Here is a 26,241-nt window from a genome sequence, read left to right on the forward strand (position 1 = left end):
TTCTTTTATTGAAATGACCGGAATTTCCCAATTTCTATAAAACTCCCTTAAATTCGATTAACGATTGACACTGATATAATGTCTTATCTAGTATCTTTGATAAGTTGTTGTTGCTTGCATGTACTTCCGATAGTATAATGCATATGTCGAAAATAAAATGATATCACTGTACATGTTTCAAATTGACTGACTATCTGTAAGATTTGCAAAATGGAAGGATGGATCACAAAGGAAACCTAAGAACACTCAAAATTAAAAGCTGACAAAATAACTCAAACATGAACTTGGGAAAGAGAGGCGAAAGATACCAAAGAGACATTCAAACTCATAAGTTGAAAATAAACTGACAACGCCATGGATAAAGAAGAGAAGACCAACAGACGAACAATAGTACATAAAACACAACATAGAAAACTAAAGACTGAGCAACACGAACCCCACCAAAAACTGGGGGTAATCTCAGGTGCTCCGGCATTACGACATTTGGAACATATCCGCTATCATCTGTGAAACGGATATTCCATATAGGTCAACCAACTCGTGATGGCGTACGTAAAATTTACGAAAGGACGATGATTTCAATTTCTGCATTTGTGAATCTTTTTATTTACTTTATAATTTCCCCATCATTTGTATTTATGCTATTATGTTCCTTTTGGTTGTATTACTCTTGACGTGACTCGGTATTTGTGAATCCAGCTATTGCGATTTTTTTTTTTTTTTTTTTTTTTTTTTTTTTGCTGTGGTCGTTCCTAGTGCAGGTGCCATATAGGAAACAGGATAATGTTTTTTTTATACTTTCTGAGAAGGTAAATAAATTGTGTGTTCCGATTAATGAGATGAAAATTGCCAACTACATCAGGAACAACTCTTTCCCAATTTAAATGGCAAATTTATCAAACCTTCATCATAATCAAATGCTTGTACCATTATCCAATGTTTTTGTCGCTAGGAGTACCTGTGATTTTTCATTGATTGTTTTGATTATCTATGAAATCACATAATAAAACTTGTATAGCATAAGCTTTTCTACTGACATTATGTATGACGATACTCTTTGTTGGCAAATATTTTAATGTACGTTGCCACAGCTAAAAGATTTCGTTATTGTCCTATACTTTATTATTGTCAATATCATCTTACAACTTTTACCAAATTGAATTCATTTAGTTTCTGGACAGAGCTATGCAATTAGATGTAAGCATGAATAAAACGAGATGGGGGATTCGTCAACAATACTGCAATCATAAGCCAAAAATATCCAAAGTCATCTAGACTGGCGCGGTTAAAGACCGGCACATTAATGTGAGTATAGAAATATACTACATGTTATTCTCTAATGCTTGTTTTATTTACTTGATAAACTCATCATAGATACCAGGATTAAATTTTTACGCCAGACGAGCGCTTTGTCTATAAAAAGACTCATACAAATATATTTCTACGACCAAAACAAAAACAAACAAATCCAACCGTCACGTTTGTCGCTTGCATTTTCTATCTAATGATATAAACAATCATGGAAGTGAAAATTAGAATTCAATGCGTTAATTTTTATTGATTATTTTTACTAGGCTCGCCGTATCATCATACGTGTTGTTTTCAATGAGTAGTTGTATCCTTTCCAGGTAGACCAATTAACACCAATAGCATAAGTACTGTGTTTTCCCATGAGGTACATCCCATTCAAGTTGGAGTGATGACAACTCGTATACCACCATCCTCCGTTATACACCTCAGCACAGTTCCTGTTGTAAGCATCATTATCTCTGTCCCTTGTAGTAAATTTATATCCATTATGTTGGCTTAATGAATTCCATGTATAAAATAAATGTAAACATTCATATAACTATGTATATTAGTACTATATTGAGAGTTTCTAAAAACAAAGGATAAATGTGTTTTTATAAAATGTAAAATCTTTGTAAAATAAATCTGCACCGTTTTACCGTTGAATATTCTGAACCGATAAGTTAAGTAATTACAAAAACACTTAAGCACTGTAGTAATTATTTTAAAATTATTTGAAACACACGTAAAAATTGATTTGTAAGCGAACAATGATGTCATACGTTAAAGTTCATTTCAAAAAGATAGAGAATTTTGACTGTTAAGATTCGATCAAAATGTGCAAACCTAAAATAATGAGAATCCCTCAAACTTAACAATTAAAAAAAATACACTCGAAAGGAGACATACTTATAGTATAAAGGTTTTGCATTTATAAGGTTAAATTAAAGGTGTACCCAACAGTTTGACTAAAATATAATTGACTCGTTTAATTTTCATCAAGATTTTGTAAGAATATTAACCTTGGCCTGTTGACAAAAATATAAAAATTTCAAGAAAATTGAACGTCACAATTTACAGGAAAATTTCATTGAATATATAGCATTTTGACGAACACTAATGTTGATGATTTAGAAGCTTGATTTCTCTTTACTAATAGTACGGGATTAAAACGTTCAGTGTTTTTTTAAGAATTATCTCCCTGAGGTGCTCTGTACCCCCTTAATTGTAAATATACCGATGTCTCCCTTTCTTTGCATCGTGAATGTAAGTCAGTCGACGCGTCCAGTTTCTCTAAGTTTGGAGTTCATGCGATTGTCTAAGGTTTTGTTTTAACTTCGTTTGAATATTTAAAACTAATTTACGCGTTTAAACCTTTGCCAACTCATTCGTGTTTTTGTTGAGAAGATACACAGACGGCATATTAGCATTTAAATGATAAATTATAATAGACTTTATTTGCATTGATAGTAATGCTAGGAGTCAAAAGCAACCCATTTATATTGAAACTTAAACTATAATGCAAGATTAAACTTTCACTGGTAAATGACGACATGTATTAAATCATTTCAAAATCCAACAGTAGATATCTATATTACTAGATCTAACCACGAAGTCAACAATCGACTTTTAGGTTTTTGACATAAGAGGAAAGGAAGATAAACAGTGATAAAACATAAGACAAAAATCTTATGAAAGACTAGAAAAAAGCTAATGCGATAAAAAAGTAGAACTTTTATTGCGGTTCTTTTTACTTTTAATTTAAAAAAAATTAGAACTGATCGCAAATGTAGAGTTTTGTTTACGGGAACATAAAAGCACAATGATCGTAAAAAAAATCCAGGAAAAACACTCTATTTTATTCTAAACTTTGCTTTTACGTGCTTATATGAGCGATCGAATTATGAATTCAACAATATGATGAATGTTAACAAAATTATCGTAAAGTTCCGGTTATTTTCAGGATTAAACACAGAAAAAAATTCATATAAATTACTATAACAAGTCAATTAGCGCAAACGGAATACTTCTTGTTCGCGCAATGTAATACTGGTTAAAATTCAAATTCGCGCAAATGCATGTCGCCCAAATAATGCAAGTATATGCAAGTTAAGTTTTTGGTACTCTGTGGTTTATAGATATCACGTGACTTTTATATCGGGAATGCTGCCAAGATGGCGACATGTCGAGAACTGATAGTTATTGTTAAAATCGAATTTGATCTCTTAGCAAGGAGAATAAAACGTTAATATTTATGAATATAATATTTGTCATACATAAAAAAAAAAACTAAATCATACATTCAAAGTAAAGAGGATAGCTAAACGGGATCCACTATCATAAATCGAAAACAGACTACCAACACTATCGTGAAAAGAAAAAAACACACGAAAAGACGAGCAATTGCATAAGAATCACCATACTGTCCGAGATTAATCATACGGCCTAAATTGACATCTACCACAAATTCCTGATATAGGACAGTTATATAAACTTTGGCCGATTTAAACTATTTAGTGTATCACTTTCTCATACAGGTAGACTTTGATTTTGGTCAATTTTGAAATTTTCCATGGCAGTTTAGAATATTTGTCACTATATTTTCAACAATTTCATACGACAGTATAAAGAGTATTATATAATTTTACCGATTATCAGGTTGTCTGCGTATTGATATTTTACAATATAAATATGTAGACAACCAGATAATCGGTTTATCGGGTTGTACTTGCGTATTTTGCATGATAGAAACGAGTGTTTTCTTTGTTTCACCAGCAAACCGGAAGATGACGTGATAAGGTCGGGTCAAACTTATCAACGTCGGTTCATTTATTATGACGTCGGTTATATGTCCGGGTCCAAGTTATCAAGGCCGGGTCAACGTATTTGACGTCACAAAGCCGTGATATGCAATTTTATTAAGAGCTGGGCAAAGTGATACAGACAGAGGGACGACCGATAATGTTGAATATTTGTTTTATTATTTAGTTTAATGTATATAATTTCAAATGCATAAAATTCTCTTGTTATATTATTCCATTTCAATTTTTATTTTTATCACCTGCATTTCCAGCGTAATCAGCTACCTTCAGCTTGTACCCTGATTTTTCGTTCTCAACAACAAATTTCTTGTAGATGGCATATCTGTGGTTATTTTCAAAGTCCTCCATATCTATCCGCAGTATGTAATATCCTTGTTCAGTCAGTTTGTTCAAATACTCGTTTCCTGTAGTAAAGTGCATAATACACTTTTTAAATATACTTGCATTATAATTGTCAATTAATTTGTCGATCAATATACTTCATAGTTAACAATATTTTTGTGAAAGAAAATGTATTTGACCATTTTGAACCAAAATTTACTTGTTCATGAGTTTGCATTATAAATTGAGGATTCATGTGTTCCATGATACATGTATTCTTATTCAAGATTTCCAGAAAACCAGGGGTTATTTGTAGTAAGTGACCTCTGAATGGTCGTGTTTCACTTCAAGACTTTAAACATTCCTTGGTTAAAAATATGCATATAGAAAGGTGATACATGTGCAATTTAGGATATATCTGGATTCTATGAAGTTAAACTTAAAAGTTAAATATTTAGAAAGCTGTGAAATGAAAAAAAAAACGAATGTTTGAATTGATAGGGACATTGAATTGGTGGTCTGACACCTTTTATTACTTATTACTGGATACCTTAACTTCCCAATAACCCTTTTAAAGAACGATATATAGCACGGTCGTCAAGATGTACGGCTTACCACCAATATTTCTACAGTAAAATATGGCCTTTAGAAATATTGTGATGAGGTACATTTAACCGGCGATGTCAATCAGGTGTGGATTCTTTAATATCTTAAATATCTACACCAAAATCTTCAATAACAATCTTTACAATTTTGTAATAATATCAAAACCATTGCTTTTTCTACGTTTTACACTACTATTCTTCTTACTCATTGAAAGATTGACTACATCGTCTCATTAAACTGAGATTTTTCTACACAAATGGGAAACAAATACAAAGATACAACTTCTTGTTCAAGGTCGTAAAAAATCTCAATTTGTTAAAAGCTACTCTGATTTCCACAACAAATACACCAAAGATGATATCACTAAAATGATTGACTTTTAAATTGACAACATAGGTGTATACATATTTCTTACTTTCTTATTTTCTATTACTCGTATGGATTAAGAATTCATACAGAACCTTCTATTAAAAAGACAAAACAAAAGTATCCTACAAAGTTCTTTAATTTCTCTTTCAGAAATATTGACGATGTTCTGTCAATCAATAACCCACATGTCAATGAGTGCTCACATCTCATATATCTTAGTGAATTTGAGAATAAGGAATCAATCGAAAGTAGAAGGTCTGCTTCTTATCTAGATCTCTTTCTCGATATTGACACAGACGAACGACTTCAAACTTGAGTCTTTGACAAACGTGCTAATTGTTGAATTCCAATTTCCCAGCGGTAACATACCTTCTGTCCTATTGTATGGTGCTTACATATCTCAGTTAATACATTATGTTCGTCCATGTTCACACGATATGGACTTCGTTAACAGGGGTGTGCTCCTTACACTTCAGAGTTACAAATGCATGAGGAAGAACAACTTATATCGACATTACATAATTTACGGTCACAATCACGTATTGGTTGACCGATACGATGAGTCGGTAACCCAACTCACTAGTGACATGTTTTCGAGATTTTAGATATTTCGATACCAGTATAGGTCGTATGATCTGTAACTTTATCGATTGTGTCCTATTCCCGATTGTGATGTTTTGACTTAGTGTTAATTCGAATTGCTTGTGGTTCATGCATAGCAGGAGACGCTTACCTTGTCCACACATCCGGTCTAGCTCTTTTTGCAGTTGATGCCATTCCCTCAGTTTTTATTTGTTACCTTGATTTATTACTTCCTAATTGATAATCGAGATTGGAATATCAAAAATCTACTGTCGCCTTAATTTAGCATTGTTTAAAATGTATAGATAATTCTATTCTCAATTTATAATCATATATATTTCTAATGCCATCTACAACATATAACCATACCCAACCAGAAATCACTCTTTAGATTTCCAAACCCATTCTTGTAAGATTCCCAGGCTCTGTAAAAGCCGACATAACCATTTGTTCTTCGTTGAAATACCTGTGGAAGTATAAACTTATTATTTCTCATTCTGATGCAATATGACATGCATGGCTTATGATCAGATTTCTAGTCTGGATTTGGCTTTATTTTAAGGTGTTTTTTTGTTTGTTTGTTTGATCGATCAGAACTTCAACGTTTGTATTAGATTGGGATTTTTAAATAATTCGGCCTCGACCATTAGTGAAGAGACATTAATTGTCGAAATGCGCATCTGGTGCAGTAAAATTGGTACCGTTAATATTATGTTACGATACTTTTGATTTGTTTACATATGCCTTCAATTTCACTGGGTCGTTACAAATAGACAATCAAATTCATTTCAGAGATGACTATTGTATTTTGTTTTACCTTTAATATAATATATAAATAAAAAAAATAAAAAAATAGGGGTTTACCTATATATATTAGGAAGAATTCATTTTTTGCCCCGTGGAAAAACTTATTATATTTGTTAATGAATACTTTCATTTGTTTTAAAAACCACTATGAATCATTTAATGTCCTCCTGCATCAATATTTCATATTAGCGGCCTTTACACAATTATAAGCTTACTAAGGCAAACCGCAAAAAAACTCTTTGCCTAAAATATGGACGTAAAGTATTTTTTTATTCAAAATTAGGTAAATGTAGGGCGCGATTTCCAACTGGAAAGCCGCCGTCTAAAACAAAACCCACTTTCAGAGAAAGTATGTGCCTTCACATCAACACTCAATATAAAAATAAGAAGGTGTGATATCATTGCCAATGAGACCACTTTCCACCTGAGACCAAATGACGTAGAAGTTTGCAACTATAGGTCACCGTACGGACCTCAACAATGAGTAAATGTCATACCGCATAGCAAGTTATAAGAGACCCCGAAATGACAAATGTTAAACAATTCAAACGAAAAAAACTAACGGCCGGATTTGTGTTTACAACAATAAACGAAAAAAAATATATGACATAAAGCAACAAACAACAATCACTGAATTACAGGCTCCTGTCTTTTGCCAGGTAAATACAGAATGTTTAAACATGTTTTGCAAGCACCCAACCCTCTCCCTAACCCGAGACAGTGTTGAAACATAAGAACAAACTATAAAAATCAGTTGAAAAAACTCATCAGATCGACATAAAGGACAAAAACAACAAACAAAAACACAAAAGACACAAATTACAGATCTGAGAGTACTCTTAGTTACTGAAAGAATTTAGTGACGGTTTTACGTAATTTGTGGTAAATCCAGGGCCCTCGGTCATAAAACTTTATTTGGTACTCGAAACACCAAATCCAGTATTTTGATTGGTTGATTTCTGAGTCTGAGTACGATAATCGTGCTTGAAAATTTTATGACCGCAAGTCCTGGACTTATTAATTTACCAGTTATACATAGATAACATTCATTGTAATCAAAAACGTCCCTACATACACGGGCAAAGCGATCGAGTTGGGATATACAAAATCCGTAAGATGGAACCAAAGGAACATTACCGTCCAAAAAAAAAGGAAAATGAACAATAGTTAACGCAAAATCGTGCCTTTTATCGTTAATTTTAGTGTAGAGTTTCCCGTGCTAAACTGAAATATCTATATCCAACCGGAAAGGACAGTTATTGCTGTTTATATTTGATTTATTAAAAGTAAGTCCCTTTTGGTAAATTCCGGCGTATATTTAGAGAATTCTTTGTTATTTAACCCAAAAACATCCTCTATTGTTTTAATATTATTTCTTAACCAACAAAAAATTCAATACAAATACGAACCGTCCAACCACCTTCATCAGTCTCCATGTCACAAAAGACGTGAAAACCAGAAGTTCCATCCGGGTAAATTTTATATACTCCACTTTTGTATTCTGATTTCTTCAAATCACCACAGTCAGAAGGTCGGTCACCTAAATCTATATAATACAATGGAGATAAAGAATAATGATTCTATTGCTCTCAAATCTGTCCTAAATATCGTTTGAAAATTTATCATCTGCTCAGTAGTCAGTGCTTCGGAACTGACATGATTTACGTCATTGTATACTTATTTTTGTCCTAGGTTAAAGTTATCTTTTTGACATTGAAACATCTTTTTTATTTATATTGTGTCATAGATCAAACTTATTCGTTGTGTATTGTCTTTTTGATTGAGTTAAGCCATTTCAATTGATATTTTATTGTGTGTCTTTTTATGTTGTAATGTTATACCACTGTTTCAGGTTATGGTGAAGGTTGGCGCCTGTTAAAACGTTTAAACCCGCTGCATTTTTATGGACCTGTCCTTAGTCAGGAGCCTGCTTTTCAGTGGTTGTCGTTTGTTGGTGTGGTTCATTAGTGTTTCTCGTTTCTTATATAGATGTGTTTGAGCTTTTGATTATGCCATTTATTAAGTGACTTTCTGTTTTGAATTTTCCTTGGAGTTCGGTATTTTTTGTTATTTTACTTTTTACCTTTGGAAGGGGACACAATGCACTGACTCGTAGTTTCTGTGATAAGATTAGCCACTTTGTCAGCTACGTCCCTGACACATTTCTCTACAATAAATATTTGAAGACGTCTTATTTATAATTTCAGACCTTCGAACTATCAAAAACAGTTACAAAATGTATACCAGATATAACTCGAATAGTTAAAAAAAATGTCGATGTTAGATTGCAATAAAATGCTCTCTCTGCAGTTTTTATTCAAATTGTCATGGAAAACGCTTTCTCTACAATAAATATTGAAAATATCACATTCAGACTTTCAAATATTATTAATATCCCAAATAAAGTAAAAAAAGATAATTTGGTCGAGAATTGCACACTGCAATCCGAATAGTTCAAACAATATCGATGTGAGGTTGCAATAACATATTCTCTCTGCCAAAACTTTGTTCAAGTTGTCAAGGAAAACATTTTAAACGTGGTCTTTTAAAAACGCGTGTTGATTCTTTTTCAAAATTAATCTTGACGTTAGAGTCAAGAAGATTGAAGATGCAACACAAGTTTGTTAGTACAGCTGCAGGTATTTTCATCATGTTATTGTACGTATACGAAGCTCACTTAGTATTTGATTAACAATATTCCTTTATTTGTCATGTGTCCATTATTTTCATATTAATTTGTTCACCAAATCAAACATTTATATTAACTTCGTCGTTGTGAACATGCATGAGATATTTGCCACTGGACGTCAAGCAAACAACAATTAATTAATCATATATGAAATACTTACCTTTGTTTATTTTATGGCCATGGCTTTCCTCAGAAACAAGGAGCAAAGCAGTTAACAATATTTTCATATGCATGGTATTACGATATTCACTTCAGAGGAAAACCTGTACTGAATCTGTTTCCTCGCTATTTTGACTACATATGTCAACATTTCAAATATAATTTTCAGAGTTTATTTGCGTGTTACATGTAATAAGAGTCGTATTGTTTTCCTGATTAATATATCAACTAAATTCTGAAACGCCAAAAATCTCGCTCGGTATTCAAAGTTACCATATGTACTAAATTTAATACACTGTAGATATAGTACCAATGAAAATATGCAATTATTTATTACTTTATTTTAAAAAACTAATTTGTTATTTACTTATTTGGTTTCATTTTAAAGGCCTTATTTAATTTTCAACATTCTGTTTTATATCCAAAGGAAGCTTAGTATAGAAATACACCCAAGGATAATTGGGGAATAGAAATATAGTCACTTTGTTCTTCTTCCGACCGGCAGTAAAACCCTTGCTATAGTAGGCGTCCGTTTGGCTGTGCAGGATGTACAAGTACGCAGCGACGTTAAGCAACTAACAATCAATCAATCAATATAGAAATATAGTTTCACGATACAAATGTTTCCTCGTTAAGCGAAAATAAGTTAATACAGACAACAGTAGTATGCCGGTGCTCAAAAGTCATAAATCGATTGAGAGGAAACAAATACGGGTTACAAACTAAAACCGAGGGAAACACATCAACTATAAGAGGAAAACAAAGGAACAAAAGGAACACTGAAGTGCAACAAAAACAAACGCCAACATACATAGAAACGAACTATTTGATAACAACTGCCATATTCCTGACTTGGTACAGGACATTTTAAGAAAAAATGGTGGGTTGAACCTGATTTAATGGCTAGCCAAACCTCCCGCTTTATTACAATGTTGAAAAATATCGCTAAAATGACAACACTACATGACAGAAATATAGCACAAACACATAATATAATAGTCGACACAACATATAAACCGCAGAACAACAACGAACATATTCCATCAACGACAGACACCACAGGAAATCACAAACAGTGACGCGCTTACGTAACTAACATGCAATCTCGAACTTTATACAATTATTTTCACAATACTCGTCCAAACAATTTTCATGACAATAATGTTATGGAAAGGCAATTTTATAATTATTTGGACTACAAACGATAAGAAATAACAGATTATCCAACCGAAACCATAACAGAAACATCAAAAATAAATACATGAATGTTGGATGTACAAAATACCGAGACACGTCGTATAGCAATGCAAATTCACATTCGGTATAACAGTCATATTCGGGAATAGATCACGTTCGATACTTAGCACGACAGGCTGAGAAGCAATCTCACAATGCTTCTTATCTATTCGATATACCGTAACAGTCTCCATTAAATATATACAAACGAACCTTGTGCATGCTGCATAAATCCGAGACAATTATGACACATTTGGACCAAGAAGCATGCTAAGAACAACGTTAACAATCCTCCATAAAGCCTAAATATATGACAAGTTACAATATGTTAATAACGTGTGAAGCAAAATTACCATATTAGATATACATAGAGCATCAGACTAACCACTTCAGTGGTTTCATGGTAGCGTACTCGCCTTAAATGTGTGGGAGGTCGTAAGTTCGTCTGCCACTGAGTTCAATCAAAAAACTTGAAAATTGATATTTGTTGCTTCTATGATAAGCGCGAGAATAATGGAGTAAGTGCAAAGATTGGTCGGTTCAAAGTCAGATAAATGTGTTCGGGTAGGGCAATATGTCTTGTGAACTGTTATCTTGTTAACCAGCACGCTAAAAAATGGTTCAGTGCAGGGTCTAGTTGAAAGAAGGTTTCATGTCATATTAACATATTCTTGTACTAATATGACATATTTGTATGAAAAACATTGCTCTGTCTACTTCATTTGGAAAATAAATAGCAGTACGTGGCAGATATGAAAATAAATTTCCAAACAACAACAAAACTTAAAGAAGCCAGACTGAATGGATGTAATTCAAGCAGAAAATATTGCACTACTGATATTATCAAGAGGAAACGCCTTGCTGTCTCCAAAAAAGGAATACCTATTGGAATTGGTTCACATGCTTATATATTATAAAGGTCAATAATTTTCGCTATAATTTAAACTTTTTCAAGAAAGATTGTTAACAGTATGTTTTGCTAATTTTTTTTTATCTAAACTTACAGTGTAATATAATATCATAAAGAATTCAGGGATTCCATGAGAATGTTACTTTCTAAATTAGTTTTTTGTTGAGTTTTATAGATTGCTTTCACTATTCTGTTCTTCCCTTTTGGTTTTGCTCCGCATAACTTTTTATGTATTTGCTTTCCAAATTGTTGTTCACAGGCGTATCTTTTCAATGATATTCCGAAATCACGTATCGTGCGTTTTGAATTCGGTATTCCATGTTGATATCACAATCACCGAACTAGTACATCTAATGTTGGACTGTAAGTCCCTGGTGGTACCACCCGCCCAATACCCAGTGCGTTATTATTGGTATGATTTCAAAATGACACATGTCTGAATATGTTTTGATTATAAATCACAATCAAGGTTGCAAGTCCTTATTGTAAAAATATATCTTATTCATTGAGACGAGGATGACTGTTCTGGTAAAGCCAGTCTTGTATACCAGAAACATGTGTATGTCTAAATCACTACGAATTGGTTGGTGCCTTTGTTGGTTGACTGTTAGTCTCGGTGGGTACCATTCAGGCATTCAACCAGTAGGAAGTGGTAGGCTGGCACAACTAAGAGGAATTTTTAAGTTATGTTGTAGTTACTGAATTATATTTTTGTAATATAAAACAGATATAATTCTATCAGACAAAGTAGATATTATACGGTTCAAGGTGTTATGCTTATGTCATTATGGTTTCGATGATCACAAGGTTGCATGCATTAAGCTTTCTAAACATTAAAGCGTACCTCTAAAAACAGGTATCATGTGTATTGAAAGTTGTTCTAGATATATATAAATATGAAGATGTAATATGATTGCCCATGAGAGACTTATCCACAGAGATCAAAATGACGTAGATGTAATCAACTATAGGTCACCGTACGACCTTCAATAATGATCGAAACACCTACCGAATAGTAAGCCATTAAAGGACCCGACATAAAACAATTCAAAAAATTCAAACGAAAGCCAAATATGATAGACACCAACCATCGACAAACACTGAATTACAGCTAGGGTCCTGGATTGGGACAGCCAAACGCAGAATGTGTCGGGGTTGAACATGTTTGCACAACTATTAAAAAGACAAGACACATAGTAAGGATCTTAGAGAAACAGTCTCAGTTGCTAGAGGATATTTCAAAGCCAATTACAACTAATACATAAATAATGTTTTCCAGACTAAAATATCAATCAGTACACATCAAAAGGGTTTAGTGTAAAAAAAAACATAATTAGTCTTTGGATAGAATGTAAGATCGTATGCGTGCATAACTGTATAGGATTACAATTCATATTTAGTTATTTTAATTCAATTTAATAACACATTCAATGTATTAAAGTTACGATAAAACAATATTCAAAATTATTATTGCAGTGTTAAATTGATAACCTTTTAGAATAAGATCATTCATAAAATAGATAAGTTTACACGAATCGTATCTAAATTTACGGGCTTTAAACAAACATCATCACCGTAAAAATGAAGGTGTGATATCCCGTTTGTAATAAGTTTTCATGGTGTACAGTCAAACTTCAGAAACCAAATATTGTTTCTATGAAAGAATTTTAGTGAAGGTTCTAAGTAAATCTCTATGTATACTTATTCATTGAGTATTTATATAATGTAATTCTCATCCATTTCAAAAGGCGTTTTTCGAGGAATTGTTGGATGTACAAATACGCAGTCATTCATGGTATTTGAACCCTATGTAGTAACATCATGATGCGCTCTCTGCACATTGTTGCAGGATTGTTATGACAAAAACTATGCAATGAAATGTTGATTGAATACACAATTTCATTGAATGTTCAGAGCTGAATAAAACGTAACCTTTTTATTATACAGAAGCTATTTCTAAAACAATATTTCTTTGCCATCAGAGTTATCGCTCTTAGTCCGAAAATTGAAACCATGAGTCCATACAAAGCAGCAAAAGATGATAGAACAGAAATATTTAGACTGTAATTATTATAGCATCACAATACAAAGTATGAAAAAGGGAACAATACGCGAATTATAGACACAATTCAAATTAAATTAATTATTCGCATGTATTCGTCCATTCATCTCGTTCGCATATCTGCAAACGAAGTTCGATTAAAGAATTAAAAATATGTTGTATAATGAGAAATATTTAGGAGTTACTCATTTATCATTTTTAAAACAAAGGTGAAAACATCTCTTTTTTTATAAAATACATGAAAGTGATAAAAGCTAGACTTCAATGAAATGTTCATAAAATGAAACAAAGAACACAGTAACGAAACTCAGTAGTAAAGAGTTTGTGGAATGGTTGCTTTGACTTACAAACATATTGGAGACCACAGACGTTGCATTCTAGAATTTAAATGACATCTGAACTTCTGCAGGTCACCATCAAAATATTTTGAGTGGTTATTGTTAGTGTTTGTAGCATTTGTAGATGTTATCAACACAAAATCGACATTCACCAGAAGCATTATTGGATCCAGAAACAATATGTACCTGCAAAATTTTTGTTTAAAGGTTGAGATTTTTTCTTGTTTTGTACATGTTGTAGTATATCTAAATTGTATATTGTCCCGACAATGTACGCATATTGTTTTCTACCTTGCAATCTAACATTGACACTTGAAGTGTTTAGTTTTGTAAGACTTAGTCCAAATAACTATTTTTTTTAGAAATCCACATAACTTAAATGCGGACCGAGAAGAGAGCCCCAAACTGACCTGATACGTAAACAGTACTCATAGCATTATCGTTGGCTTAACATAGAGCCAGGATAACATGGGTTTCTATTTGTATATTATAAAAATAAAGCAACTAATCATTTGCATACCTAAAATTTGTACAATAGTTGGCTTAATGTTTTTGCCAAAGGCTAAGGAGCAGTGCCAAAATACAAGAACTTTTTTTAATCCCAAGGATCGTATTGAAAAAAATGCTTACGTATATTTCTCCCATTCGGCAATAAAACATATGATACAGTGGGCCATCCGAATGACTTGTCAGTATTATTGCAGTCACGTCTGACTGGAATTGGGACGTCAAACCTTATGCCTCGTGAAGGAAAAACATATTATGGAATCCCTTTTACAAGTCTTCGAAGGGTCCGTAAGTAGCCTTTTGCACGACAAAATTCCTGGCCCTATGAAACATGACCTTATTTTCCGTTATTCATCCCGGTCGGCATAATTTGCAGAGCCTACATTTTAACTCTATTGTTGATATCTCATTGTCCTTAATATGCTTGGACTATTTTCCACTGGACGTAAAGCAATCAAAAACTAATCAATCAATATCATTTCTGTTATATGAATAATTTGGTTTTGATGATTATCTGTAACTCTTTCAGTCTAAGGGCAAATTATAAAATGTGTGTTTTGATCATTGGTATAGACTGACTTGAAATTGTTCACATCTTTGTCCTAATTAGGTATTTATCGATAGTTGTCTTATGGGTTTTCATTCCACCTCTTATTTTTATATTGACATATTGAATGGAGACCTGTTTATTGTTGACAACCAAACGTTGCTCTATATGCGTCTTTTAATTAGTTATGTTATTGGGTTACTGTCTTATTGAAGTATAGTTTACCCAAAATATGCTTTTATTTATTTCATATGTTTTAGGGGGAATTTTACAGTGACTTGATTGTTAATGTCCTTTCTACCAAATGCAGTTCAAAATTAAAAAGATCTCTAAATGTCTAATTGTTTGTTTTTGTTAAAGGTGTTAATGTCTGATTGACACATGCCCCCATCTCCTTTTATTCAAAAGAAATACATTTTAAAGGTGAAACAAAGAACGTACAGTTTTGATTAATCTTACATAAGTAGGGCCACCAACCCTATGTGCTTAAAAATACAGATATCATATGATGTGAAGTAGCTATGTATAGTTTTATCTTAACCCCTTTTTAAGATAAAATTATCTTCCTTCATTTACAGTGTTCTCAGTCAAACATTTCGGACGGTCATCCCCCTTTTTGTGAAAATTCTGTTGGAAATCAAAGTCCGCTTCTGCCAATATTTAACCCAAAGTTTTACATGTAGTAAGATAAAATTGATAAAAACAATGAAGTTAAAAAGGGAAACAAAAAATCAACATTTAACTAACGCAGTACTTCCGGTCTCAAATTATAACACACACACACAGTCGATTATGATTTATCTTAGCTACTAGAAAATTATTAACAAAAATTCAGTCCAGTACACCATAATGAGACAAATGAACATTTTGTGCATTTCTACTGATACAAATTGCGTATCATAACATTTCTGTCAGAATATAAAAATAAGAAGACGTGGTATGATTGCCAATGAGACAACTCTCAACCAGAGACCAAATGACATAGAAGTTTACAACTATAAGTGAGCGTACAGCCTTTAAAAATGAGCAAAAGCAATTAGACCGCAAAGTCAGCTATATAATACTTGTTTTTATTTCAGTAAAAAAACAGAAACATAATACTACTTCAATATCCTTTTAACAAAATAGAAATGTCCAGGATAAGAGTAATTTTTAAGAATAAATTCTCAGGTTAAAGAGTAATACCAGGATATGGACATGACAGTAACCCAACGACAAAAAAAACAAGAAAAAACTTTTAAAGGGCAAAATACCATCTTCAACAAAACCTTTGCAGATGCATGCAAAATATGTCAAGCTCTTAAACGTCCCGTATCTAAAAAAAGCTGTGAATAATTTGAAAAGAAACTATAAAAATGGTCTGCTATCAACGTCCATTTCTCCAAATAACCGAAAAACATTAAGATATGACATAACACAACAACTGTCCCGAATCCTGACTTCGGACAGGAAAATTAATATCAGTAATTACTACATTTCAAACTGCTTGTCCTACTTACTAGTTTTAAGTTGCATTAACATTGAAAAGAAAACCTTTTAATTACCTCAGTGAGAGGGTTTAAGTAAACAAATGTGTGCAGCTCTTGGTTTTCGAGATTGTTCAAGTGCAGTAACAATTAAAAACCAATTGTTCAGAGAACAATTGAAGGTCTTTCCACCCCCAAATGCACATATTTTGTTAGGAAAATATTCACTTTCGGTTTAAAATGTCATATCTGGTGTCAGATTATAGAATTATTTACGCTGATTCCAAAAATATGTTTTTTTTTATATACTTTTGCTAGAAATTAAGTAGATCAGTTGGTACTTTCCTTTTACCAAATTTCACTTCCGGTTGTATTTAAACCCGACTTCACACTGATTCCAAAAAATTAAAGTTCTTGTATTGTTTACATGAAAATAATGCAAAAAAGGCTACTTCCGGTTTACATAATGTCACTTCCGGTGACTATCTTCAAGGTCATTTGTCTGCAACCTAATGTCTAAGGCCCTACGACTTTATCATATACCAATAAAAAGTTACAGCAAAGGTCAAAATCTAGAACATCAAATTAAACTTTGACCTTGACTTCAATTTCTAAATCATAAGTCAAGGACCTCAAATCAAAAGACCGTTAGTCTTTACTATATATGCTTAATGAGTTATATTACCATACACGTAATTTTAAATATAAAAGGGAAGAAAACTCCCACTAAATGTCAACGTACCTTTCCAACCAAAATTTATGTTTTACGACATGACGCTACTAACAATTTAGTAAAAATATTTTGACGATATCTTTTACGGTTTTTAAAAGTAATTGAAATTAGCCAAACTCATAATTCAGAACATGACCTTGACTTTTGACCTAATTTTCCTTTTTGTGGACCAAGGACAAATCAAATCACTTATGGTGTAACAGTTAAAATGCATACCACTTATATTAAATACATAAGGGGAAATAACTCTCATATGGAGTCTCCGGATAGCTTCGTTCAAAATGATCATATAAGAATGAATATACTTGAACTGGTCTATCCATGAGAATGTATTTAACACGACTGTATGAGAACAAACCTTAAATAAAGCTTTATATGGTGTACAATCATAGCTAGTATGGAATAACAAGCTGAAAGGTTCCTGAATTGACAAAATTAGACGTCAAATCAGCCGAAAACAATCAGCGAAGTAAACAAAAATCAATAAAAATCTATATGAACCGGAACAGATTGATAACCACAAATCTTTACACAAATCGTGCTCCACCCAAATCTGAATACTGTAACCAGGTACTCAAATGCATCGGGATGAATATATCATGGCCCCACAGACTACAACATTCAAACTACTTTTTAAGTTCAGGCCGATACTAGGTTAAACTCGAAAAAACTTGAAGAACTTCGAAAATCATGTCAGGGACTATAACAAAACAAACGAATCTGTGTGTAAAGCTTGCATTTTTTTTTCGGACGATGTAAGCCATCTTTCAAGTGAAAAATTTAAATTAAAGTATTAATTTTTATTGATTATTTTTTTCTAGGTTCGACGTATCATCATACGTGTCGCCTTCAATGAACTGTATCCTTTCCAATGCTTCCAGCTGGATTTCTGTTTATTTATTTGTTATTTTTATGATATTGAAGTATATAAATAGATATATAACTATTTTCGATTGTTAGATGTAATATTTTCTACAACCGTTCTAGATTAACGGAGAAAAAAATAAAAAGGCAAGTAAAAATGATGAATTGAGTGAACCTTGCCTCGAATTTGTTTAATTCTCGTAAAATTGTGCATGTTGTACGGAAAGAACGGTACGGAAAGAAAGATGTTAACATGGAGATTGCAAGACTAGTCATGTGAGCACCTCAATATTTGTATTTCTGTGCATGGAACGAAAGTAATAGGTCATGTCAAAATGGAAGGACCCTGTTTTGTCAATTTTGTTTACTACATAATGACCCGGTTTTGTTTTTGTATAGCTCCCGGTTTTGTTTCGTTTTGAAACCACAAAATTATTAAACGCGACGTTAACACGGATCCGAAAAGTGTCCGTCGAAAAAAAAATCAATACTAGTAAATAAGTTATTGTAAAACAAACCTGTCTTGTTAAAATTTATCTTAAACGGGCACTTTTCGAAATAGTGAGTACATATTTTTTGAATGCAAAATCTATACCTTATTGCACTTATCTTTATACCATGCACGTACATTAAATATTTTATAACATTATGATTTTTGTTTGTTTACAATACTAGTATGTAATGATGTAAAAATAAGAAGTTGTGGTAGGATTGTGTTACCTTATGAATTTATTAAAAGAGTAAAGCTAGTATGTTTTACTATACCAGTCAGGATTCTACTTCTTCAAAATTATCTCCCCATTACGCCAGCTATTTTTTACAATCGTAAAAATGGAAGCCATTGTAGGGATGACGCGCTGCCAATTTAGCTCTTGAATACCGATACATTTATCCACATAGCACACTTACGATCCTTACATGCCAGTTTTATTTTAAAATTCAAATGTATCTATAAGCTACTGAGCATCATTTAATGTAATTTTCTGCATTAAGTCAACTTAAAACTATTGTCTGATCGGTTGTTTTTTTGAGGTTATGCATTTTTAAGATCCACTTGTAAAGTCTGTCGTCAGGTACTTTTAGTAAAAATTTATTATTCGAACACACCTACTCTGTTCTTATGACTCATTAGAAAGGTATTTCACTTGACCCATTTATTTAATGTTACTAAATCAACCTGTATCCTAAATATATAAAAATAATAAAATCTGAAGCGAGATGATGTATCAAAGTTTTTTTGCTTGATACGTTTTCAAGACAGATTAGTCAACTCAGACACGGACGAACATAAAAAGGTGCACTCGACTTTCTCTTTTCGATGAAATTATTGCCCATTTGTAGGATTTTCTCCCAAAAAACTGTCGCCGGGGCACAGATGCAAGTTAATGCTTTAAAAGACCAATCTATTATCTTTGTGTAGAATTTTTCGGCGGAATTTATGCTTATGCACAAAAAAGATCCACTTGTATTTGTATCTACCACAATCGACTGTTTTATGAAAAATTGTCTATAATTTAAAAGTTTACAAACATCTCGAAGCTCCATACTATAATTTAAGTAAAGACACGTATATAAGATTCATATAATCCTAAATTATGCACTTTTATTAAACTTTTAAAGTTCTTTTGTTTAATTTCAACTGGGTATCCGCCTGCTATACTATACGCTTTGTCTACAATATTTACTATCATTTACTCATTTATTCATTCATTGAAAAAAGACTTTAGTCTATCATATTCTGTACGAATTAATCATGCATGCAACCTTGCCAAATTTTCTGGTACTATATATATAATACTGTGTAACTCGTATTGTACGACTTTGCCCCCAGCAGAGCTATAGAAAAACCGTGCAATAAGTGTGTTACACGGACACTTTTTTGAAGTAAGACGGACACTTTTTCTGAATAGATTAACTCGTGCATCTATTGAGTTCATAGGCAGTTTTTCGTTCACCTTGTGACAATATTACCTGTTATATGAAAAGTGTTCGTAAAGATTATATTTCTATCTCTAATCAAAAACATCGCACAAGTCACATAAAAAACATAAGTTACAAAAGAAACGTGGTGGTAACAACCAGCCGTATAGTTTTTTCTGCACTCGTAGTCAGGTCAAAGTCCTCGGATGTCGCCTCGGACATTGACCTGACTACTCGTGCAGAAAAACTATACGGCAACGTTTGTTACCAGCCTATTTTTTGTTACCTTTGTTTTGTATCAAATACCTAACGCGAGTTTTCACACTTGAGCACGCACATAACATAGCTGTGGGATTTTCAACTTTCCACCTATTTTCAGGTAAGCACATTTGATTTTATCGGCCTTTTAACGCATGTTTTCCATATCATATTCACAGTTCAAGTTCCAAGGAAACTTCAAGTTAACATTTGAAATAATTATGTATTTTCCATATCATATCTTTAGAGCTTTTAAACCAACATAAGATTGTGGAAAGTTTGGTTAAATTTGGCACAGTAATTTCAGAGGAGAAGATTTTTGTAAAAATTAACGCACGACGACGGACGACGAAGGCCAGGTGATGAGAAAAGCTCACTTTGCCCTTTGGGTCAGGTGAGCTATAAGCCCACTAAGAATTCCAAACAAGATTGCATCGTTCTTAAATTAAAACAAAGGTCTAACAATTCATAATTGAGTCGCACACAGACGGGAAAAACTAATCAGACAAATAAAAAAATAAAATTATTTTTGTTGCAATTAAGCAGTAATTCAAGTGTTTACGGATTCAAATAAATGATAAGTTGTCTTCTAAAAGAAATCCGTTTCCAACGAACCATCAAACTCCGTTTGAATGCCGGAGTTTAATTTACGTTATGCGATTATGCATTATTTTCTATGACAAAACCGGGTCCTGCTTTGTTAATTTTCAGGACGAAACCGGGTCGTACACATTGACAAAACCAGGTTCTTCCATTTTGACATGACCCATTTCCTTCGTTCCATGCACAGAAATACAAATATTGAGGTGCTCAACATGACTAGTCTTGCCATCTCCAGGTTAATATTTTTCTGTCCGTACCGTTCTTTCCGTACAATGTGCAGAATTTTACGAGCAATTAAGCAAATTCGAGACAAGGTTCACTCAATTCATCATTTTGACGTGCCTTTTTACTTATTTCTCCATTAATCTAGAACATTTGTAGAAAATATTACATCTCACAATCGAAAGTAGTTATATATGTATTTATATTCCTCAATATCATAAAAATAACAAATAAATAAACAGAAATCCTACATTTTTTTCTGTCTGTTGATGGTCCGTCACCGTACCGGATACTAGATACCATTGAGTCCAACATTTTTGTCAGGGTAGTTTAGACACAGTGAACATGTATTATTATATATTATTTCAATTTGTAAAGACTAGAATAGGAATACTGCTTAAATGTTAATACTGAAGAAATTAAAAACAAAGAAGGGTCTTGAAGGCCATAATATAATTTGGTCATTACAATTAATAAAATGCGAGTTCAGAGCGAATTGGAACATTTGACAAAATAGTGTTTTAATATTGGGAACGATCATTTAACTTTCAGGGGGAGAGTATGGTTTTTTTTTCATTCTGAATATTTTTTCGTACCACGCAAGCATAAATATGCCATATTGTTTTCTTCAAAATTGTGAATCGGGTGGTTTTTTTTTATAGGAAAATATCATAACCCATTAACGATTCTAATCGAAACTACACAGGTTTCGGGGTCACCATCACGATTTTGTTGACCATTCAATTGGCTCTATCTCAACCAAAGAGAAGCAGCGACTATTTTCACAAAAAATCTTACGATTAAAATTGATCGTAAGTTATACTGAAATGTGTATGACTTACGAGTATTTTTACTCTTAGGATTTTTTGTGAAAAGAGCCGCAGGTTTTCGCAGTCTTAAATCTTACGATATCAGTATTGTCGCTTAAATAGTAAATTTACAGATTGTGTCCCTATTTCCTATCATTGTTATGATATTGTAACTATCATGTTTATTAAGTTGGCCTAATTTGTTTTGTGTGGCCTTATAATATGTTTACATAATATTTATAGTTGTTTACAAAATAATATTGTAACTGTGCAGTTTAGAAATCACTGGAAAAATCATAGATACTGATGGAATGATTAGAACTTTCTATTTGACTTACATAACGATTCCAGAATGATCATATTAAAAGATGCGTAATTTAAACGTCTACGTTGTTCTAGAAGTTTTCGTTCTACAGTTTTCTAGGAGTTTATAGTAAATCTTGTTAAATTTTATTATTGATTTGTGTCTTTTATTGGCTACAATTTAAAGGTGATTTCTGTCCGTAACATCATTCTATTTGGTCTTAGTTGGATTTGAATGGCAACAATCTACAGTTTACAGCAACGAATTACCTTAACGGTTTGTGTTGTTAATTGGATTTATATTATTCTATAAGGTTTTAATTATTATAGTATTAAATATTCTATTTCAATTATTAAGAATTTCATTACCTGCATTTCCAGTGTAACCAGCTACTTCCAGCTTGTACCCTGACCTTTCGTTCTTAACAACAAATAAAGGCAACAGTAGTATATCTCTGTTCAATAGTCATAAATCGATTAAACGAAAACAAATCCGGGTCACAAAGCAAAACCGAGGGAAACACATCAACTATAAGAGGAAAACAACGGAACAACAGAAATACTGAACTGCTACAAAAACAAACGCCAACATACATAGAAACGCACTATTTGATAACAGCTGCCATATTCCTGACTTGGTACAGGACATCTTAAGAAAAAATGGTGGGTTGAACCTGGTTTTTATGGCTAGCCAATTTTCGAACCTCCCGCAAAAGTGTTGTAGATGGCAAAATGAATTATTTCCTTTACTTTTTTGCCCGTTACACGAGTACACAATTCGCCAATAACGTTATCATTCTTAGTCCAAACATACGCTTTAACCTTGACTTTATAATATCAGAAAAACATTTTAAAACATAATAAAAGGATAGCCCTTGGAAATTTGTCTTTTCACAAGATTTTTAATGTGTATATTGAAGCCTTTAATCTGGTATGATCTGGTTTATAGGCCAATATGTTTTGGTAATTTCTGTTTTCCTTTTTATGTATTTTTTAAATTGTGTCATTTATAAATAATAATTGTCTAAAATTATGCAATTTGTGTCTCTATAAAAAAAAATATAATTGCAAAACAGTTTTATAAACCAAGAGGACGATGCTCGAAAGATATAAAGCAAACGGAACCAGACAGATAAACGAACAAATACAAACAGATATGTGACCCGTCATGACATTTCCAGGCTTATGGCGGTAAACGTCATAACGAGAAAACGTCGATGTAAAGTAACGTAACGTATTCTGGGCACCTGTTATAGAATGTCCAATTATATCATGCGTTTAAACACAGTTTATTTTTTTCTTGACTTGAGGCAATTTGAATCTTATGTTAAGATAAACAAAACAAGTAGATTTTTTACGTAAAATTAATAATTTAGGATAAAATCCCGCTTGAAATCGTGTTCTAAATTCACACATTAATTTATCTTCTAGATTTCATTGCCTCAATCTGATATAAAACTAATTCTCAGAGGGGCCTGGATACTACTTCAGATCATTATAGGCATTTCAAAGTGCAGAGTTTATATTTTTTCTTATTTATTACCAATACAGATTGCAGCATAAACATTAAGTTTTTGGAGTAAATTTGATTAATGTTTCACGTTGTAAGGGAAAATATAAACATATGTATTGTCATATACAAGTATAAGTAAATCAAGCAAGATATGCCTCATCCAATGTTTGTTCGTATGTTTTTATCTATGTCTGTCTTAGAACTACATAAACAAGATGCTTTTTTGTTGAAAGTATTCTTACCTCCCTTTCACCTGCATGCCGTAACATATTGATCATGCTGTTTGACTGTTTCATCTTAATCTGCATTAATAGATCTTTGATTTAATCACTTTGCCAGGATACATGTACAAAATGTATTCACAATAAGATAATAGATGAACATTATAAAGTATATTAAATATTACACAGCTCCTTGATGGTTTATTATATATCTTGGTATTCAATTTCTTAGCATTGATGTAGTTTTCCTTAAGAGAAAGAAAAATGTTTAAAGTCATTATTATTTAGATTGCAGATTCCGGTACATTGTTGCTATGGCAACCGAATGGTTGATATAGAAATAAAATTCTTTATTTTTTTAATTTTTACAGTTTAATTATTTCAAAAAGACTAGACCTCCCTCTCTTCCTAAAAATATATGACACAAGTTTCAAAGATAACTATTATAATAGATGAACATACATGTGAAAAACTGAAATTTTGTTGTTGTTGATAAAATCGAAAGTAACAAAAATGACCATTATTCTGTCATTTTGCAGAATCTAGCAAAATGACTTGTCAGGGTGTTTTGAATCTATGTATACTTAAAAAAAATGCAATATACTCATTTTGACCCTGGTACCCCCATAAACCTGAAAATCTTATGGCTGGTCACAAATACAAACAAACAAATTGTTAAGTCTATAAGGAAAAAAGGTAAAATTTCCGCTGCTATTTTAGCTAAATAGGTGCAATTTGGGTACTCGGTGCAATTTGGGTACTGTGACGTTAGATGATATATATTGATAAATGAGTATTTTAAACAGCGGTATACTACTGTTGCCTTTATTCATATATATTTGTTTATTTCATGATTGAAAATGATATAATATGATTTAATTTAGATGTAATATAATGATGCTTACCAGAGAGTAAGTCTGGATTTCTGGTAAAAAATACAGGGACCTTTCACTAGAATGCTGGAGTAGTGAAGTAAATTGTTAACAGCAGTAGTGCAATATGTTGTTGAATAAAGATAAAAATAGTATTATCTGAAAAAAAAAACAAAAAAACTAAAAAACAAAAACAAACAGATATACGTGTAAACGAAAATGTTCAAAGAACAAAGAAGTTATTTACATTTTCGTTATTTGGTATCTGGTGGAGAGTTGTCTCATTAACAATCATACCCCGTCTTCCTTTTTATAAGTAAACCTCACATTATCTTTTATTCATATACCGCAGGCAAACATTCATATCTAATTTTTTATGACAATGGGCAAGCAACCAAAACCATATGACATGCTATAAATGTTGACTCCAAAAAAATTACTTTAATGGACGAAAAGATAAGCATGTAGAGACAGCAACAAACAACGATACAATTAACGACCTTTGAAATATTAAAAGCTCATCTCAAAGGCTTATAACTTTGTACGCCAGACTCGTGCTTCATCTACTCAAGATTCATCAGTGACGTTCGAATCAAATACATATTTATTTAGGATAAAAGAGAGGCGAAGGATACCATAAATTGCTATATCAAATGTTTTAGTAAGAATCAGAAATAATTAATATTCAGTTTTCCGTGCGGTCAAATAAGGATAATGTATGAATGAAAGGTGATATCGCAAAAATATTAGCGCCAGATCAAACATAATGATGTTGATGCAAGAATCCAAGATCTGTTATTGTTACATCGTTTTACAGCATATGACTCTTTTTATAAGAATTTGACTATGCAGTATTCAATGAAATAAACTTCACCCTAAGATTTATGACTTTACCAAAAATTCTAGCACCTTCCTCATTTACGTGCATATATTTCAGAAAAAAAAAATGCTGAAGTTGCACTTAATCTATAGAATAGGGATAAATTATTTGCTAATAAATCTTAGAACGATCGATTTTTATTTAGTTTTTCTTTTTTTTTTCAAATAACGTAAAGTTCCCTTTTTTAATGCCCCCTTATATTCAATAAACGGTTGGCAAACATATAATAGTGGTTCATCTTAAACTGACCTTATCATAAATTTTAACATCAATGCACAAGATTGTATATTCCCGTTGATGTATGAAGTAAGAGGACAATAGTTAACCGATGT

At 32.3% G+C, this 26,241-nt stretch overlaps 1 protein-coding gene across 1 annotated transcript; it reads right to left on the reverse strand.

Annotated features, from left to right (window-relative positions):
• Window positions 1-1,538: 1,538 nt before the first annotated feature.
• On the reverse strand, window positions 1,539-9,765 carry LOC127729948 (techylectin-5A-like). The gene is made up of 6 exons (XM_052237932.1): window positions 9,647-9,765; window positions 8,881-8,964; window positions 8,207-8,343; window positions 6,360-6,456; window positions 4,351-4,516; window positions 1,539-1,817 (listed from the first exon to the last, which is right to left on the reverse strand). Exons 1-6 carry the CDS (start codon window positions 9,717-9,719, stop codon window positions 1,571-1,573), a joined length of 804 nt encoding a protein of 267 aa, XP_052093892.1. The 5' UTR covers window positions 9,720-9,765; the 3' UTR covers window positions 1,539-1,570.
• Window positions 9,766-26,241: the final 16,476 nt, after the last annotated feature.

This window comes from Mytilus californianus, unplaced genomic scaffold, assembly GCF_021869535.1.
Source record: "Mytilus californianus isolate M0D057914Y unplaced genomic scaffold, xbMytCali1.0.p SCAF_2, whole genome shotgun sequence".
NCBI classification, from domain to species: domain Eukaryota; kingdom Metazoa; phylum Mollusca; class Bivalvia; order Mytilida; family Mytilidae; genus Mytilus; species Mytilus californianus.

Bases quoted from the DNA above. Each gene is read 5' to 3' on its own strand.
- LOC127729948 (XM_052237932.1), bottom strand. From the start codon at position 9,719: ATGCATATGAAAATATTGTTAACTGCTTTGCTCCTTGTTTCTGAGGAA. The intron at 8,344-8,880 runs GTAAAAAGTAAA...TGTATTATATAG, and splicing joins CATTGTGTCCCCTTCCAAAG to ATTTAGGTGACCGACCTTCT. The intron at 6,457-8,206 runs GTTCGTATTTGT...ATACTTCCACAG, and splicing joins CTGATGAAGGTGGTTGGACG to GTATTTCAACGAAGAACAAA.